Raw genomic sequence first — 17,564 nt, 5'->3', positions numbered from 1 at the left:
TGTGTATGTATCTGACTATACATATTTAAACCTTCATTCTGCAGATGAGAGAAAACCTGTAATATTTGTCTTTCCGAGTGTGGTTTATTAACGCGACCATCTCCAGTTCCACACATTTTAATGAAAATGATAATTATTTTATTTTATTTTGAGACAGGTCTCTCTATACACCCCTGTATGTCCTGGGACTCGCTGGCTGCAAATTCAAAGAGATCTGCCTGCTTTCACCATCATCTCATTCCTTATGGATGAGTAAAAATTGTGTGTACGTGTGTGTGTGTGTGTGTGTGTGTGTGTGTGTGTGTGTGTCTATCTCATTGTTTAAACTACTTCTTTCATTTTTGAAATTATACATTTCTCCCTTCCCTTTCCTCCCTCCAACTCAGCCTACATACCCCTCTTTCATATTCATGGCCTTTTAAAAGTCTTATTACATTCACATATGTATATACACATATATTCCTAACTATAGCCTGCTCAGTCTGTATGTTACTTGAACGTATGTTTCAGGACTGACCATTTGGTATTGGGTAATCAGTTAAGGGGTGCTTCCCTAAAGGAGGTTCTTTCTCCTACTCTTACCATTCCTTAGTTGTCTATAGCTCTTTTTGTCACAAGCAACTTTGTGTAGCTTGATATGTTTAAGGGGCTCCTGGTAGTGGGATCAGGATCCATCCCTGATACATGAGCTGGTTTTTCGGAGCCCATTCCCTATGGTGGACACCTTGCATAGCTTTGATGCAGGGGGAGGGGCTTGGACCTGCCTCAGCTGAATGTACCAGGCTTTGCTGACTCCCCATGGAAAGACCTTACCTTTTCAGATAAGAGAATTGGAGGGGGGCGGGGAGAGAGGTTGGGGGAAGGAAGGCTGGGGGAGAACGGGAGGAGGGAAGAGAGGGGAATCTGTGGTTGGTATGTGAAATGAATAAGAAAACTTCTTAATAAAGAAAAAAAATAAAATGCTCTTAAGTGATTTTAGGAAATGTCACACAACCAAGAAATCATGAACATTAATTCCAAACACGAAGCATCAGCTGCAGGAGCTGGCTCACCAGGTTAGTAAACACGGTGCACACTGCCCCTCAGTTTTACTTATTTTGGTCAATCAATAACTTCTAACTCCCTGTGAGTGTTTTGAGACAGTGTGCAGTAGACAGCAAGTCCATCCGTCCTTCAGCTCGGCTCTTCACTATGTGTAAGTGTAGCTGCCATGCCCTGCGGCCACCACTGCACTCAGCAGACACACAGGAATCTAGGTTAGCATTAAGTTCTAGTTTCACTCACAGATTCTAAGTTCACTAAAGAGTGGTAACTCCATTGATTGTGTGTTTGCACAGCAAAACAGCCAAGGGCATTCCTGCTGTACCCTGTGAAATGTCCTGAGGTCATCGTGTAACTAACTCATCCATTCATTTCTAGCGGCACACGACACACCTTCTCCAGGGCAGTCCATCACCACCTGCAAAGCCATACTGCGCCAAGCATGCCGAGTCTGGCATCGGGCCCTTCTCTGGACAGGAGCCTGTATAACTCAGTCCTTTCAACCTCAGCTCCTTCTGAAACTCTGACTCCCGCCTTCCCTTTTCTGTTCATGTCATGACCACTGTTCTAGTTAGCTAGTTCAACAACAACCTGCTGCCTCTCCTTGTTTATCTACACTAACCTGGAAATAGTGGACAAAGTTAACCAACAAGGGACACTGGAGGAGGGGTGAGTTCTCATGGGCTAAGGCAGCAAAGGAACAGCTAAAGTGGCTGAGGAAAAGGCAAGACTAAGAACAGCGACTTCGACATGCACACCAAATTTAACCAAAGGGACTTGGCTACTTGTTATTGAGGGAGGGAGACAAGCACCTGAAATGCCTATCACTGCAAAAACAGAGAAACCATTAAGGCAAACCATCAAGCAGGTGACAACATGCTATTTCCAACTGTGTCTGTCAGTCAGATACACAGGACTAAAGTGCGCAAAAGAGGCGAAGCTCTCACACCTGACTCTGGACGGAGCGTGTCTATGCAGTGCTGACTAGAATTCTCACACCTGACTCTGGACGGAGCATGTCTATGCAGTGCTGACTAGAACCGTCACACCTGACTCTGGACGGAGCGTGTCTATGCAATGCTGACTAGAATTCTCACACCTGACTCTGGACGGAGCGTGTCTATGCAGTGCTGACTAGAATTCTCACACCTGACTCTGGACGGAGCGTGTCTATGCAGTGCTGACTAGAATTCTCACACCTGACTCTGGACGGAGCGTGTCTATGCAGTGCTGACTAGAATTCTCACCACGCTGACTCTGGACGGAGCATGTCTATGCAGTGCTGACTAGAATTCTCACACCTGACTCTGGACGGAGCGTGTCTATGCAGTGCTGACTAGAATTCTCACACCTGACTCTGGACGGAGCATGTCTATGCAATGGCTGACTAGAATTCTCACACCTGGACTCTGGACGGAGCGTGTCTATGCAGTGCTGACTAGAATTCTCACACCTGACTCTGGACGGAGCGTGTCTATGCAATGCTGACTAGAATTCTCACACCTGACCCTGGACGGAGCGTGTCTATGCAGTGCTGACTAGAACCCTCACCCCTGACTCTGGACGGAGCGTGTCTATGCAGTGCTGACTAGAATTCTCACACCTGACTCTGGACGGAGCGTGTCTATGCAGTGCTGAGTAGAACCCTCACCCCTGACTCTGGACGGAGCGTGTCTATGCAATGCTGACTAGAACCCTCACCCCTGACTCTGGACGGAGCGTGTCTATGCAGTGCTGACTAGAATTCTCACACCTGACTCTGGACGGAGCGTGTCTATGCAGTGCTGACTAGAATTCTCACACCTGACTCTGGACGGAGCGTGTCTATGCAATGCTGACTAGAATTCTCACACCTGACTCTGGACGGAGCGTGTCTATGCAGTGCTGACTAGAACCCTCACCCCTGACTCTGGACGGAGCGTGTCTATGCAGTGCTGACTAGAATTCTCACACCTGACTCTGGACGGAGCGTGTCTATGCAGTGCTGACTAGAATTCTCACACCTGACTCTGGACGGAGCGTGTCTATGCAGTGCTGACTAAGGCAGAAAGACCTGCTTCACTGGCAGTTATACAAACCAAGAATAGGGCACACAAGGCCTAAGAATTCTCATAAAGTCAGCAACGCACAGAGAATAAAGAAGCAACTGTGCATGAGAGTCATCCCAGGATCAAGAGCCACTCAGGCTGGGCAAGGTCACAGGGCAGCGGAGAGGAGGACAAGGAAATGGAGACAGTATTTACAGGTGTTAAATGACAGAGACCAAGGCTGGCAATACAGAGCAGAGCATGACCTAGATGGTTTACTTGAGATGTGAGTGGGGAGCATCACAAAACTGAAGCAGGCGCACCAGTCTTGGGAGGGCTCTGCACACCAGCACGTCTAAGGGAAACCATCTCTGCAGAGTAAGACATGCCGATTTAGAGGAAGGAAGCACTCTGCTAACAGCTGGCCCTGGCTTCAGGCAGAAGGCAAAGCTTTGGTCAGACACCAGTTGACGTGCTGGATTCTCCCATTTCTTAAATGCTTACAATGCAACGCAGATGCTTCTGAGCCGCTACTCGGTCAGTAGCAAGGGGACGTCAATATTTGCTGTTTGATGTCCCCTAAAAATAAAAACTATTTCTAGTTTTTGGCATTGTGTTATCTACCAATGACAATTTTCATAAATCTCACCCATAGAACAGAAGCCTCAAAGGTGGGAAAAGAAAGGTTTTGCTGGTAAGTTAAACAGAAAGAAACCTCAAAGATGCAAAATCCTGTTTTAACAAATCTTCTCTTTTAATATGAAGAGTTAATTTTTAGTAAGTTCAATTTACATGCAATTATTTTTTTAAGTTTATACCCTGGTTTGGTCTCTACATAATCCAATGTAAACTTCCACGGAAAATAAACCTAAAAGTTGTAATTCTGTGGTGAGGTGGCGAATGGCCTTTAAATACAGCACGAAAGGCAGACACTGGTACCTTGAGCAGTGAGTACTGGCAGCTAGCTATCACCAGGCAGAACTGGAACACCCAGATGTCTCTGAAGAAGCCTTGGATGAGAAGAATGGATCCCAAAAAAGCCACAAGAATAGCCAGGACGACAGCTAATATATTTTCTAGGATCTCACGGTTTCTGTAGATGGAAAAATTAACACGGAGGTCTGTCATGAGTACGAGAAAATAATCAGACTGAAAAAGGGGGAAATGTCACCAAGGGACCTGCTGGGGAGTATTCTGGATGCCTGCTTTGAAGAACATTTCAGGTCACACAGAAAAGGAAACTACTATCTGTGGGCATGATACAGCTGTCCTGTGACATCACGGCAGGGGAGTGCCCTCCAACACAGCTGTCCTGTGATGTCACGGCAGGGGAGTGCCCTCCAACACAGCTGTCCTGTGATGTCACGGCAGGGGAGTGCCCTCCAACACAGCTGCCCTGTGACGTCACGGCAGGGGAGTGCCCTCTAACACAGCTATCCTGTGACGTCACGGCAGGGGAGTGACGTCACGGCAGGGGAGTGCCCTCTAACACAGCTGTCCTGTGACGTCACGGCAGGGGAGTGCCCTCCAACACAGCTGTCCTGTGACGTCACGGCAGGGGAGTGCCCTCTAACACAGCTGTCCTGTGACGTCACGGCAGGGGAGTGCCCTCTAACACAGCTGTCCTGTGACGTCACGGCAGGGGAGTGACGTCACGGCAGGGGAGTGTCCTCCAACACAGCTGTCCTGTGACGTCACGGCAGGGGAGTGCCCTCTAACACAGCTGTCCTGTGATGTCACGGCAGGGGAGTGCCCTCCAACACAGCTGCCCTGTGACGTCACGGCAGGGGAGTGCCCTCCAACACAGCTGCCCTGTGACGTCACGGCAGGGGAGTGCCCTCTAACACAGCTGTCCTATGACACTACGGCAGGGGAGTGCCCTCTAACACAGCTATCCTGTGATGACATATTACAATTTTTCCTAATATCGTCTCTGTGTAAATGCTGTAAAATAACTAACCAATTTGGATGGCAAATAAAGCTGACACAGGAGGAGTTAAAAAGCAAAAATCTCAAAGTTTCTAGAAAATTTGAAATGTGTTATTTCATAAGATAAAGCTTGTAACCAAATTCTGGTAACCACTGGGTGTCTCCCCATGCCCATCCTCATCTGAAATAACCCAAAACTCACTCACTAGAACTATTCAGACACAGCCTCTCCCGTAAGTTAAGAATGGAGCACAACTGAGACCACCAACCCTGCCTCCATCAAAGCTGCTGAGGCAATTCCACACCCAGCAAACTCCCACTGGACAGGGGGCAACACAATGTCCAAGACTCCACAAACAGAAGTGATGAAGGTTTTCATGCTGTACCAGAAAGCTAAGAATCATCCAATTTCTTGGGAAGTTTTATTCATAAATGTTGAAGAAACACTTGCTAAAACACCTTGCATTTACAGACCATTAAATGACATATGCATAGCATGTCTACTATATGAACCAAACATGACAAAAAAATGTCGTTACTAAAAACAGACCGAAAAACACCTTATACCAAATTATTATTCATAATGGCTTTGTGGAGGAATTATGGTATACAACTCTATTTTAAAACTTTCTACATACTTAAATCTTCAGTGGGTAAAGAATTTATAATCACAAAATGTTTAAAGTTCACTTTTATTAACTCAATACTACATTTATAGTCACTAGCCATCCCTCATTCAAGACTTCAAAGCGTTTTTCAAATCAAGAATTGGTATTTTCATTCTAATATAGAGAGTAGACACGTGACCAACCACCAACTCCCTTTCCCAGCCTCACGCTGCTGCTCACCATCTCCCTTATAACTTGAACACATGTCACCTTTGGCTCTGTACAATTTTCTATGTTGATGAGTCCAATTATCGATCAGTTTTTATTGATTTTGCTTTTAGTGCCAAGGCTAGTAAGTTTTTCTATAACCTTGGGGGTAAACATCTTGTTTCACATATTTTACTCTTTTATGTTCCACATTTATGCCTATGATCAATCTTGATTTAGTTTTTGTGATATGGTACCCAGTATGGATTCAAATTTGATTTTTTGCATATGGAAATATGCTATTTTACTTCCAAGTCTCCACCTCACTGATCTGCATAGTATTTAAATAACACCCGGGCCTGGAGCTTACTCTGCAGGAGGGCTCCTAATGGTAATCCCCACTTACTGAGATGGATCTATGACAGTCACATCTTTTAAGGAATTTGCTCTTTGTTTGTCTACTGTCAGCTTCCTGACCCAAAGCTGCTGATAATGCTCCCTTACTGCCCTTTGATTCCCGTGGGATCTGTAGTGACATCACACCTCACAGTTCCCATCTGGTCACCATGCCTCCTCATCAGGCAGCTGAAGGTTCATCAGCTTCACTCCTGCTCCCAAAGACGAAGTCTTGGGTTTCCTTGGTTGTTCTGTGTTCTTACTATGTTCTTGCATGTCCTCAGTTGGCTAAGTGCTTATGTATCTAGTACTTGGTGTAGATGTGACCCACAGAACTGAGGTCTTCTGGTTCTAACCTACCTACTCAATGCTGTGACCCTCAGCACTACAGGAGCCATTTCACTTACTTGAAAATACTTGGTAGTTGTCCCTCAAATTCCCCTCTACCATGGATTACTTACTACTAACTTCCAAGTATGTCAGGATTTTCCAAGGCTCAATGATTCAATTCTGTTGCCAAAGACCACACTCCATGTGATCCAATTGTTTTCACTGACCCTTACGAACAGAATCTGGTCAGTCTACACAACATCCCATGAGCACTTAAACAGTATGTAATCTCACTACAGGTGGCTGCTCCGTGCGGGCCAACCATCTGTGCAAGTCCACTATCTCTGCAACAGTTGGGTTTCCAGTGCCCGCAAAGGACCATGTGTTGAAGGCTTGCTCCCCAGCCCATGCAGCTATGGGGGGCCCTTGTTGAAGAAGTCAAGCCAGGGGTGTGCCTCTGAGGGCTGCTGAAGCCCTGCCCTTTCCTGTCTCTCTGCTTCCAGCAGCAGAGGAGTGATAGGCAGCTTCCTCTAGGAAGCTTTCACTCTGCTGTTCTGCCTATCACGGCAGCCCTCCCCCCCCATGAGCATGCGCACAATCAATCAAGTGGCGAGGACTGAAACTGTGAACACTGTGAACCACAACAAACCTTCCTCCTTCCTAAGCTAACCCAGACATTGTGTCACAACGCAGAGAGCCGACTGATTGCAACGGGGTACCAAAATCACGGGTAAGTGTAGATTCATCTGGGTGCTGCTGATAAAACCCAGGTCTTTCTGTGTGCTGAGCACTGCTGTGTCACCAAGAAACATCATCAGCCCCTATGAAGTTTGAAGCTCTGTTTTAGGTACAGAAACATTTAGGACCATTATGTTCTACAGGTTAAACTGAGCCTTTATCATAATGAAGTAACTTTCTTTATCTATGCCAATATCCCTTTGTGGTAGCTTGAATGTAATTTGCCCCCATAATCTCATAGGGTGTGGCTTGGTTGGAGTGAGTATGGCCTTGTTGGAGGAAGTGTGTCTCTGTGGGGGTGGGCTTTGAGGTTTCCTGTGCTCAAGATACTGCCCAGTGTCTGAGTCCACTTTCTGCTGCCTTCTGATCAAGATGCAGACACAGCCTGCACCATGTCTGCCTGTACACCACCATGCTCCCTGTACACCACCATGCTCCCCGCCATGATGATAATGGACTGAACCTATGACCTTAAGATCATAAACTACTGCATGTTCTCTTTTAAGAATCAACTGCATGACTCACACTAATAATAAAAACATATCCTTATGGAAACATCTTAGGATTACAGGTAAAAAAAAAAAAAAAGCTTTTAATGGCTTAAGAGAGTTAATATTTAAAAACTCTGTTACTTTAAGTTTGATCTCAAGAGGATGAACATAGAAAGCATTTTTCCAACATGATACTCAGGTGAGAAGATCAATGGGTAATTAGGAAAAATTCAGCTTAAAAACAGTGTCTTCCTATCTTTACTCCCATGCTATGGTCTTACCTATCAAACAGCGCCAAAAGAGTGAGCCTGTCAAAGTTAATGCCAATCCACAGCTGCGGTAGGATCCAAAAGCGGTAATAATGTTTAACTTTTTGGGCAGCTTCTTGGGTGGGGCCGTAAGTGGCTGCCAAGTCAGGGCTGAGATCAATGTCCTGCTGCTCCAACAGATCTGTGTCAATGGTCAACAGTCTGTTCAACCGAATCTGTGGGAGAGAAAACCAGAAACATGCTGGCACCGAAAGGGTTAAATATTCTTGATCAAATCAGGACTCAACAGTTTGTCAGCTTGTAAATTACTTAAGCCCCTCCCTAATTCTTTATTCTAGTTAACTCCTTGTGAAAACTCCATGACACCTAGGATCTGCAGAAGGTGGCAACAGGAAGCAAGTCCAAACAGCAAACTCCATCACCAGACCTTTAGGACAGGTGTGTGCAAGGTGTGAGTACAGCTGGTGAGACCACTAGACCCCGCTGCGGGTCGCTCTTGAAGCCCTTTCTTCTCGTAAGCCGTGAGCTGCACTGCCAGTGGCCGATCTGAGCCTGTTAGTGCTCACTTCAGCCAGTCTCATTGCTGGCCTCACTGTTTCTAAGCTCCTCTGCGGTAGCAGGCTCCCACCCGAACCTGTGGAGCAAAGCGCTACCTTCACTTCCTAATTAACTCTTCTACCCACCAGTCCTACAGTTCGCCCTTCCCTGGGAAACATCAAATGTTTACTGGCCTTGGGCAGCACTCTGCTGTCTCAGGGTTCCCGTGCTACTCGAGAGTGGAAAACAACAGTATGGTCATCTTTCCACTCCTGCTGTTACTATCAAACACACATGGAGCAGCATTTGATCTTTAAATATTGATTGATACTTCTCCAAACATTTTCTTATCATCTAGTCTAGGGTTTCTCAATTCTGGCACTAGGTGTTTGGGCTAAAAAAATCTTCCTTATGGAGGCTGTAACAAACACTACAGAATGTCTCGTAGCATCCCTGGTCCCTATCTACTGTCCCCAACGGTGTTCCTCCAGTTGTACCAAGTCAAATGTTTCCAGACACAGCCAAACATCCACTGGCTGCAAACCGCTGCTCTACGCCACCTCACAGCCCCAGCCTTAAAACCCTGCTCACAACTCATCTTCAAGCAGCTGTTAGACAGAATGCCTCAGAATAAAGTCCACCCACATTACTAATGAGGATTTCATCCCTTTTGTTTTCCAACTTGACTTATAAGCATCTTGATAGCAAACACCATGTTTTAAAATCCTCATTTTATCACATACACTATATTTTCATATAATCACGTTACTCAGTTCCAGCAACACATACCCTAGTTAATAAGTGAGTCAATAGTCAACAGATAGTTAAAACACAACACCGAATTATATTATTCACAGTGAGTGAATTCAATTGCTGAATGCTACAGACGGCTCTGCAGGCTAAGGCTCTGCTGCCGAGCCTCAATACCCAAGTTTGGTCTCCAGGACCTACTCCCTTAAATGTGCTCTGACCTCCAAATGTGCACACGCTCTCATGCACACACAAGTCCACACACAAAATAAACAAATGTAAAAGCAAGCAGAAAAAGACAAAAGAAAAAGCATGGTGCAACCAGACCATACATACAGTGGTAAGTGGGCCTTTTCAGACCTGCGTGTAACTTCTGACCTGCACATACGCACGGCTCACTAAAGTCTGAGCGTGCAAGGTCCACAGCGGCAGAATAAAGGGGCATCGCCGTAGTCTCCAGCAGAAGTGACGCTCTGTGATTTCACTGACAGAAGCCATTTTTACAGCTGGCCATATAAACACACTTTTCAGATTGAATCTGAAAATGTACCACATCATAAAAATGAGAACGCTTACCACATCATGTGGATAGAATCGAACTGAGGTAGAACTGGATACATGAGAATCTGTGTCACTGCAATAAAATGAAAAAGACTTGAGGGAGTAAGTAGCTTGTTAAACAGTGCTTTTTGTTTGTTTATTTGTTTGTTTGTTTCTTAGTCAACCGTTAGGCAATAATTATATTATCTTCATTCTTTCACATAAATGCCAAAATACAAATCACTATTTTCCTAAGATGTGATCCAGAGCACTGTGTCAGCACTCAAGTTCAGAGGGCCTCTCCAGCTGACTGAAACCTTCAAACCTCAGTTTCCTCATCAGTAATATCAAACAACAGTGACTCTGTCACAGAGGTCTTACAATCTGTCTAAAGGAGATAACCCAAGGAGAGCAATTCGACTGACTGGAACACTGAAAACAAAATAAACTTTATCTGTAATATAAAACAGCCTGGCGTGGGCCCAATGCAGTCAAGTTTGGATTTCAAACCTCGAAGCTTACCACATTTCCAGCACATGGGATGCTCTGAACTGTAGGGTGGGAACCAAGGCTTCCACTCACCGCCCAACCCCACTTTTCCACTATCACAGAATCAGCAGCTCCACTGAGTGACTGTAAGGGTCCACTGCTTTAAAAGGCCCTTGAAAAGAGTGAGCCAGCCCAAGTGACGTCACAGACACATGTGGCCCATCACTAAATGGAAGGCCTAAAATAAGAGTCAAATGGCCACTGGGATTTCAAAGCAACAAGGGGAATAAGACTAATTTTCTAGGAAAAAAAATCAATACACGCTATACTAGAAAAGATGATATGATTCAAATATCTAATTTATTTGTATTCTCCTAACATTTTTATTACCTTGCAAATTCCTTCCTGAAAAGAAATAAAAACTGAAAATTATTTAATGGAAGAAAATTAATTTTTGAGCCTGACCTTCATTCACTGTAACTGTTTTTCTGATAAGCTTTTTTTTTTTTTTTTTTAGCTGAGGATCGAACCCAGGGCCTTGCGCTTGCTAGGCAAGCGCTCTACCATTGAGCTAAATCCCCAACCCCTGACAAGCTTTTTTTAAATCATGCAATATATAGCAGAAACATCAGGCATCTAGTTACATCTGGAACAGGGCAAACTCTGTCCCATAAGGTTTAACAAAAATTTTTACTTAATTTTTAAATACAGAATAACTTACATTTAAAAAATACTGCTTTCCCCCCCACAACAACAAAACAACAATAAAACACCCTTAACTCTATAGAAACAAAAGCATTATAAGCCTTAAACTCAAGATAAACATTTTCAAACTAATTTGTGTCTCACATGGCAGCTTACAGTTAGTAACAATTTACTGTCTATCAGAAAATGAGTGAGAGCAGATGTGTTTTTAAAATAAGATAACCCATAAAAACAGCAGGTATAGACATTCTACAATGTGTACGATATTCTAAAACATGGTGTACACCAGCAGTGTGTATAGTATTTTTGTCCATTAGAAAAAAATACATTTTAAAACAAGCTTCTATACCTCCACAACTAAACCTTTAAACATGTAAGTCACACACACTCCTGACGTCTCCACACCTACCAGATATTGGACGCTCTTCTTGCTGCTGGTTCGAAGTTCACAAGTGACATGTCACAGCCACCAGTCTCATAAAGTGTAGATGAGAACTTCCCTAGCAAATGAACAAGTTTTGAAAAGAGTCACTAGGAGAGCCAGAAGTTTTCCTTTATGATATACTACATTTCCTAACTTTTTACATATTAAAAATTCTACAGCACATTTTAAAACAATGATCTGCATGCAGTTCAGAATGATGGGTAGTAAAAGGGCAGCGCGTGTAATCAAGTATTAAAAGGGGGAGACTTGAGTCAGCTTTCATTTTCCTTCCCAACTGAAGTAATCATGTTGATTTAATGTTCAGAAGCCACATGGCCTGACTGGTCTTATGCAAAGCAACTTATAAAGTTTGAGGCAGTTCAGACTTCATGACAATAAAATGGTTATTTTTTGTTTGTTTGTTTAGAAGAAACAAAAAATCAAAATGACTCAAAGGAAGTTAAATAATGTTGGTGCTAATTAAACTATTCAATAAACATCATTAGTTATACAATGTTTCCACAAGACTTGTGTAAGTATTTAGGAATTACAATTGTTAAAAACCAAATACTCTATAGAATCTCAGAGGATTAAAAGTTAAACTCACTAAAATGTACATGGATAAAAACCTAGCTCTAGGGGCTGCACTCGATCCCCTCCCCGCTTCCCAACCAGACTCTGCTGCAATGCCCTCCTCCATCTACAACCATGGCCCTGTCTCCAACAGTCTGCCTTTCCATCTTTGAAAAGAACAAGGAAAGAGAAATACGATGATAGAAAACTAATAAAAATATAAATAAATAAATGAATGAAATGAAATGAACGAGAAAATAAAAGCCCAGCTGTCTCACAACAAGTACCATTATATAAAATAGTTTCTAGTGATGGGATTTCAAGCTGAGACACTCCTTGAAAGAGCTCGGATCTATGGAGGTGTAACTATGACAGCGAGGGCATATAAGTAAATCACATCAACAAACGTGAACTGCTAAAGCGCCAGTGAGATAAGGCATATACTTTGGCAACGCTATGGTTTTGTTCAGGTTTTGAGAATTTACAGGGGTTTGTTTTAGAAGCTGGAATTGTGGAGACTCCACTGTCCCATCTAGCATGCCTTGAACTCCCTATAACTCAAGGATGACCTGGAACTTCTCATTCTCTCTACCTCCAGAGCGCTGGCACTGCAGAGGTGTGCCTCTATTCCCAGTTTATGAAGTGCTGGGGTTCTAACCCAGGGCTTCGTGCACACCAGATAAACACCAGAACAACTCTGCTACATTCTAGTCTTAAATATGATCAATCTTTAAAATTTTTAAATTGAATTTGGTCTTTTACAATTTCACATATACATATAAATATTATACCCAATGAGTTCTGATTTCTGTCACCCGATATCAAAACTCTTAAAGGGAATATTTCAACTTAATGCCAGGGTGAAAAGTCAGATTCTTCTATGTCCAAAATGAAAATACTAAATTACAAGGACTTTTAAGTAACAAAAGACCTCCTAACATACTGATATTATAATTAAAGACTTACAGATTATTTTGGCTATCACTTCATTTTTAACAGGACTCCATCCCAAATATAATACTCTAGTAAATATAAATGCTTGATTACATTCTATTGGTCACTAGATAAAAGTATGTAAAAATTTAATACTGTATTGTCTGTCAGAATAATACACTAACGTATGTGGTGATATTGTGTTCCCCTAAATATTGTGCACCCTAATAAACTTATCTGGGGTCAGAGAACAGAACAGCCACTAGATATAGAGGCCAGAAAATGGTGGCACTCACACCTTTAATCCTATCACTTGGGAGGCAGAGATCCTCTGGATCTCTGTGAGTTCAAGGCCACACTGGAAACAGCCAGGCATGGTGACACACACCTTTAATCCCAGGAAGTGATGACAGAAAGCAGAAAGGTATATAAGGTGTGAAAACCAGGAACTAGGCTGGTTAAGCTTTTAGGCTTTGGAGCAGCAAACAGTTCAGCTGAGATTCATTCTGGATGAGGACACAGAAGCTTCTAGTCTGAGGAAACAGGATCAGCTGAGGAATTGGCAAAGTGAGGTGGCTGTGACTTGTTCTGCTTCTCTGATCTTCCAGCATTCACCCCAATACCCAGCTAAGGTTTGATTTTATTAATAAGACCTGTTAAGATTCATGTCACAAACATAAGCCAGGAAAACAATTCTCTGAAATACTCATTTCAACAGAAACAGAAAGGGAAGAAAGAAGTCCTCCAATACACCATGAAGGGGAACTATAGTGACAAGGCCAAGTTCCGGTATTATAACTATGATAGCAAACATAAAGAGAGACTGCTTAGTCTAGTCTTAGTTGAAGGGTGGCTGTGAAGTACATGGACTGCCCAAGGCTGCTTTCTCCCCCCTTTTCAGTCAGTCCTGAGTATAAAAAGCCACACCAATGGCCAAAACTGGGACGCTAAAACTGTCGATCTGAGTACTTCTTAAAAGTTCCTGAAAACTTCCCTGAAGTATGGTAGAGTGGGCTGCAGAAATTACTAGTGAAAAACAGTAAATAAGTGACTGACTGTGACGTTCAACAAGAGAGGAATGTAGACACTGACTGTCACAAGCCACAGTTTGTACATATTTCAGAAGTCAGTTAGTTTTGTATTCAACAGTTCAGATTACTGCAGGGTTTTCTGAATATTTAAGTTTACATAGGATTTCAGCAATGTGTTCTGTCTCCATATATTTAAAATAGTATTTCTACGCAACCAATCAACAAACGATACTATCTTTGTAACTGTCAAATGCAACAGTGAAGAACATGAATTAAAAAATGATTTAAAAATAAAATTTATTTAGGCATATATAAATATGTATGTAACAACAATTAAAGGAAAAGAAGCCAGAAGCCATGAATCTGAAAGGGGGTGGGGATACATGCCAGCAGTTACAAGGAGGAAATGGGAGAAAGATGTAACTGAATTTTAATTTAAAAAAAAATTAAAGCACTAAAACTTAGACATTTAAACAGAAACACAAAACATGTCTCAGAAACAAGACCAGCAGATGGGCATGACTCCAACAGTACTAAATCTTTTGGAGAAGCTGAGTCTCATCAGCCTCCCCTCAGGAAGTTTAGGGCCAGAGTCACATGTCTACATCCCAGCACACCCATGGAAACCACGCTGAAGTGCACAGCAACACTCCCCTGCACGCCGTCACCTCTTCCCAGAGCAACGGACAACACTCTGCTGGCACTGCACTTTACTCACAAAATCAGCACTGCAGGGAAAATGCACTGAAAACACTCAGTAAAACAGGGACTGACACTTCAGTACACTAATTCAATAATCTAGCAAAGGGCAGTCTATTCCCCAAACCGAGACAGAACTGTACACTGCCATTGTTCCTAACAAAATAGTCAAACCAATTTTAAACTTCAAACTCAAAATGTTCTTATGAATCCATTTAATATCTAGCAATTAAAAACCCTCAAACTGCACATTCTTTCTTAAGGAAGAAAGCTGAGCGTCTGTACAGTGTGCCCTCTCCATTCCATAATTAACCCTGTTTAAATGGTCCAGTCATTGGTTAAGAAGAAAAAAGAGACAAACCAATGTATGATGAAATAAACACTAAAGCTGGTATTTCCAATCTGTAAAAAAGGTATTATCATCCACAAGGCATTTTCACCGATGACTAACAATTAATGTTACTGCCAACAAAACTCAACTTGTTAATCATATACAATCTTTTCTGGACAGGGAAGCTGTACAGTAACTGTAGTGCAGAATGTGATCCATGAGCAACGGAGACCTAACACCTAAGGACTGAAGCCAGAAATGGCAGAGCAGACACTCTAAATATCATGGCCCTTCCAGACATGGGACAGTAAGGGGAACCTCCTTCTTTCATCTGTAGGACACTCAGCACACAGTGCACAGCACGCTGAGAACTTTAAGCACAGACTCTCACCTTTGAAACTCTATGGCATCCTTGATGCTTGCTCTAGACACCGGCATGCTTTGGAAGGAGGAGGCTACTAGGGCAGATCTCTCTCTTCTCCTCCAGGAACTAGCAACAAGAGCTGCTTTGCTTTCCTGGATCCTTCTCCTTAGAGTTCACAGCCTCTTCTTCCTTCTGGGCCTCCAAGCCTGAACCTGATACAATACTTTCCTGGAGTTCCCCCCACTTAGGAAGTATCACTCTTAGGGCAGACAGGGCTACAGGAGCTGCGATAAATGGAGGGTAGATGTGTGGATGGATTTACAAGACTATTGGGGGACCACATACTCTCAAAAAGTACTAACGCTTCTGGTCTGATAAGTATCATGCTCTATCTCCATGGCTGTATTATACTTTTAAGAGAGAAGGCTTTATGATCAGCTCTGACTTCTTGGATGGCATCTACTTATTTCCATGAGTAGTGACTCAAAGTCTCCTAGGTAACTTGAGTTTTCACCCAGACAGAAACGACTCACTTCTTCTGCTGAGAGACTAACGGGCTTGTTTCTCCGAACACCAGTGGCCAGCAACTTTCTCTATGAGGACAATAAACATCTCAGGCTTCGTGTTCCACTCACTCTTTGGTCAGAACACAGTCCAAGAATGGAGCTGCTCGAGAGGAACTCTGAGTGCTTCTGAGAAAACTCCAAGAAAATAAGATGAGAATTTTGTGATTTTAGTTTCTTCAAACACACGAATGTGCTCTGGTGCCCTCCCAGGGTAGCGGACAGGAGTGAGTTGACTTCAGATTATTCGTTACAACTGGCTATTGTTGTTTATCTGCCTCTAAGGGAAAACATGCTTGTGCCACAGGTGGCTTGGCAGCCACCTGCAGCTTGTCCTTGTGACTGCACACTTTACTCATGTGACTCCTCTCCCCCTCAGAGTACAAACTGTCTGATGCTCTGAGACTCTAGTCCACCTCATTTATCTGCTCTGTTCTCCCAGGTCACACTGCCAACTACAGCAGTAAATACTCAAGCTGTACGAAGGCCACAGGCTGTCATCTACTAACTCTGTTCTACCTACACCCAGAGTCTCAGACTTTTCATTCTTTCATTGTTTTTAAAAAGATTTTATTTTCAATTTGTGTGTGTGTGTGTGTGTGTGTGTGTGTGTGTGTGTGTGTGTGTGTTGAGTGTGGGCTTGAGCACTTGAGTGAAGTGTCTGTGGAGGTCAGAGGATCCCCTGGAACTGGAGTTATAGGCAGGTTGTAAGCCACCAACCACAAGGGTGTTGTAAACCAAACCAATATCCTTTGCAAGAGCAGTAACTACTCCTAACTGCTGAGTTATCTTTCCAGGCCAATCTCAATTCCTAAGATACAATGGAAAGCAACTTGTAATTTCAAGTTTCGTTATTTGGAACCAGTCCTTCCTCCTGGAAAAAGCAAATCTGTGACAAGGTTTTAGAATAGAAGTGTGCCAAAGAAGGTAAGTGTGAGAGGCCGGTTTAAAGGGGTGCTGTGAAGAATTCCCTGTTAAGGCTCCAGTGTAGCTGGAGAGTTTCTCTCTGGCTCCTGCCAAGCCCCTGCACTCCCGCAGTCCACTTATAAAATAATCACTCAGACACTTATATTACTTATAAACTGTATGACTATGGCAAGCTTCTTGTTATCTGTTCTTATATCTTAAATTAACCCATTTCTATAAATCTATAGCTCGCCACGTAGCTCGTGGCTTACCGGTATCTTACATCGTGCTTCTCTCTGTGGCAGCTGGCAGTGTCTCTCTGACTCCACCTTCCTGTTCCCCCAATTCTCCTCTCCGCTAGTCCCGCCTATACTCCCTGCCTGGCTACTGGCCAATCAGCATTTTATTTATCAATCAATCATAGCAATACATTTATAGCATAGAGAACATCCCACAGCAGTCCAGCCTTGTTCCTTAGTCCCCAGATGAGCTGACCTTTCCAAAGGGCACACAAGCTCACACTCTGGTTTCATCATCTCCTCACACATTAATTAGTTCAAAGGGGCAAACACTCTGTGGTGGTATTTATGATATTTGGAGTAGTCAAGTAAACTAAAAGGCAAGTCACATAATAGGAAAAAACACCTACAATTTGACAAACAAATCAAATCTAAACTATCAGA

The 17,564-nt window shown here is 43.2% G+C and overlaps 1 protein-coding gene across 4 annotated transcripts in view; it reads right to left on the bottom strand.

Moving 5' to 3' along the window:
* The window catches only part of Pcnx1 (pecanex 1), a 145,048-nt gene that overhangs the window by 48,911 nt on the left and 78,573 nt on the right, over positions 1–17,564 (bottom strand). For all 4 annotated transcript variants that reach the window (XM_036206590.1, XM_036206592.1, XM_036206591.1 and 1 more), the window contains 4 exons: positions 11,467–11,557; positions 9,900–9,957; positions 8,049–8,251; positions 4,008–4,161 (listed from right to left, as the gene is read on the bottom strand). In XM_036206590.1, coding sequence (XP_036062483.1) covers positions 4,008–4,161; positions 8,049–8,251; positions 9,900–9,957; positions 11,467–11,557 — 506 coding nt within the window. The remainder of the gene's footprint in view (positions 1–4,007; positions 4,162–8,048; positions 8,252–9,899; positions 9,958–11,466; positions 11,558–17,564) is intronic.

This window comes from Onychomys torridus, chromosome 14, assembly GCF_903995425.1.
Source record: "Onychomys torridus chromosome 14, mOncTor1.1, whole genome shotgun sequence".
Classification (NCBI taxonomy): domain Eukaryota; kingdom Metazoa; phylum Chordata; class Mammalia; order Rodentia; family Cricetidae; genus Onychomys; species Onychomys torridus.
The sequence above is the reverse complement of the archived record's forward strand: the minus strand, read 5'-3'. Positions and strand labels throughout refer to the sequence as shown.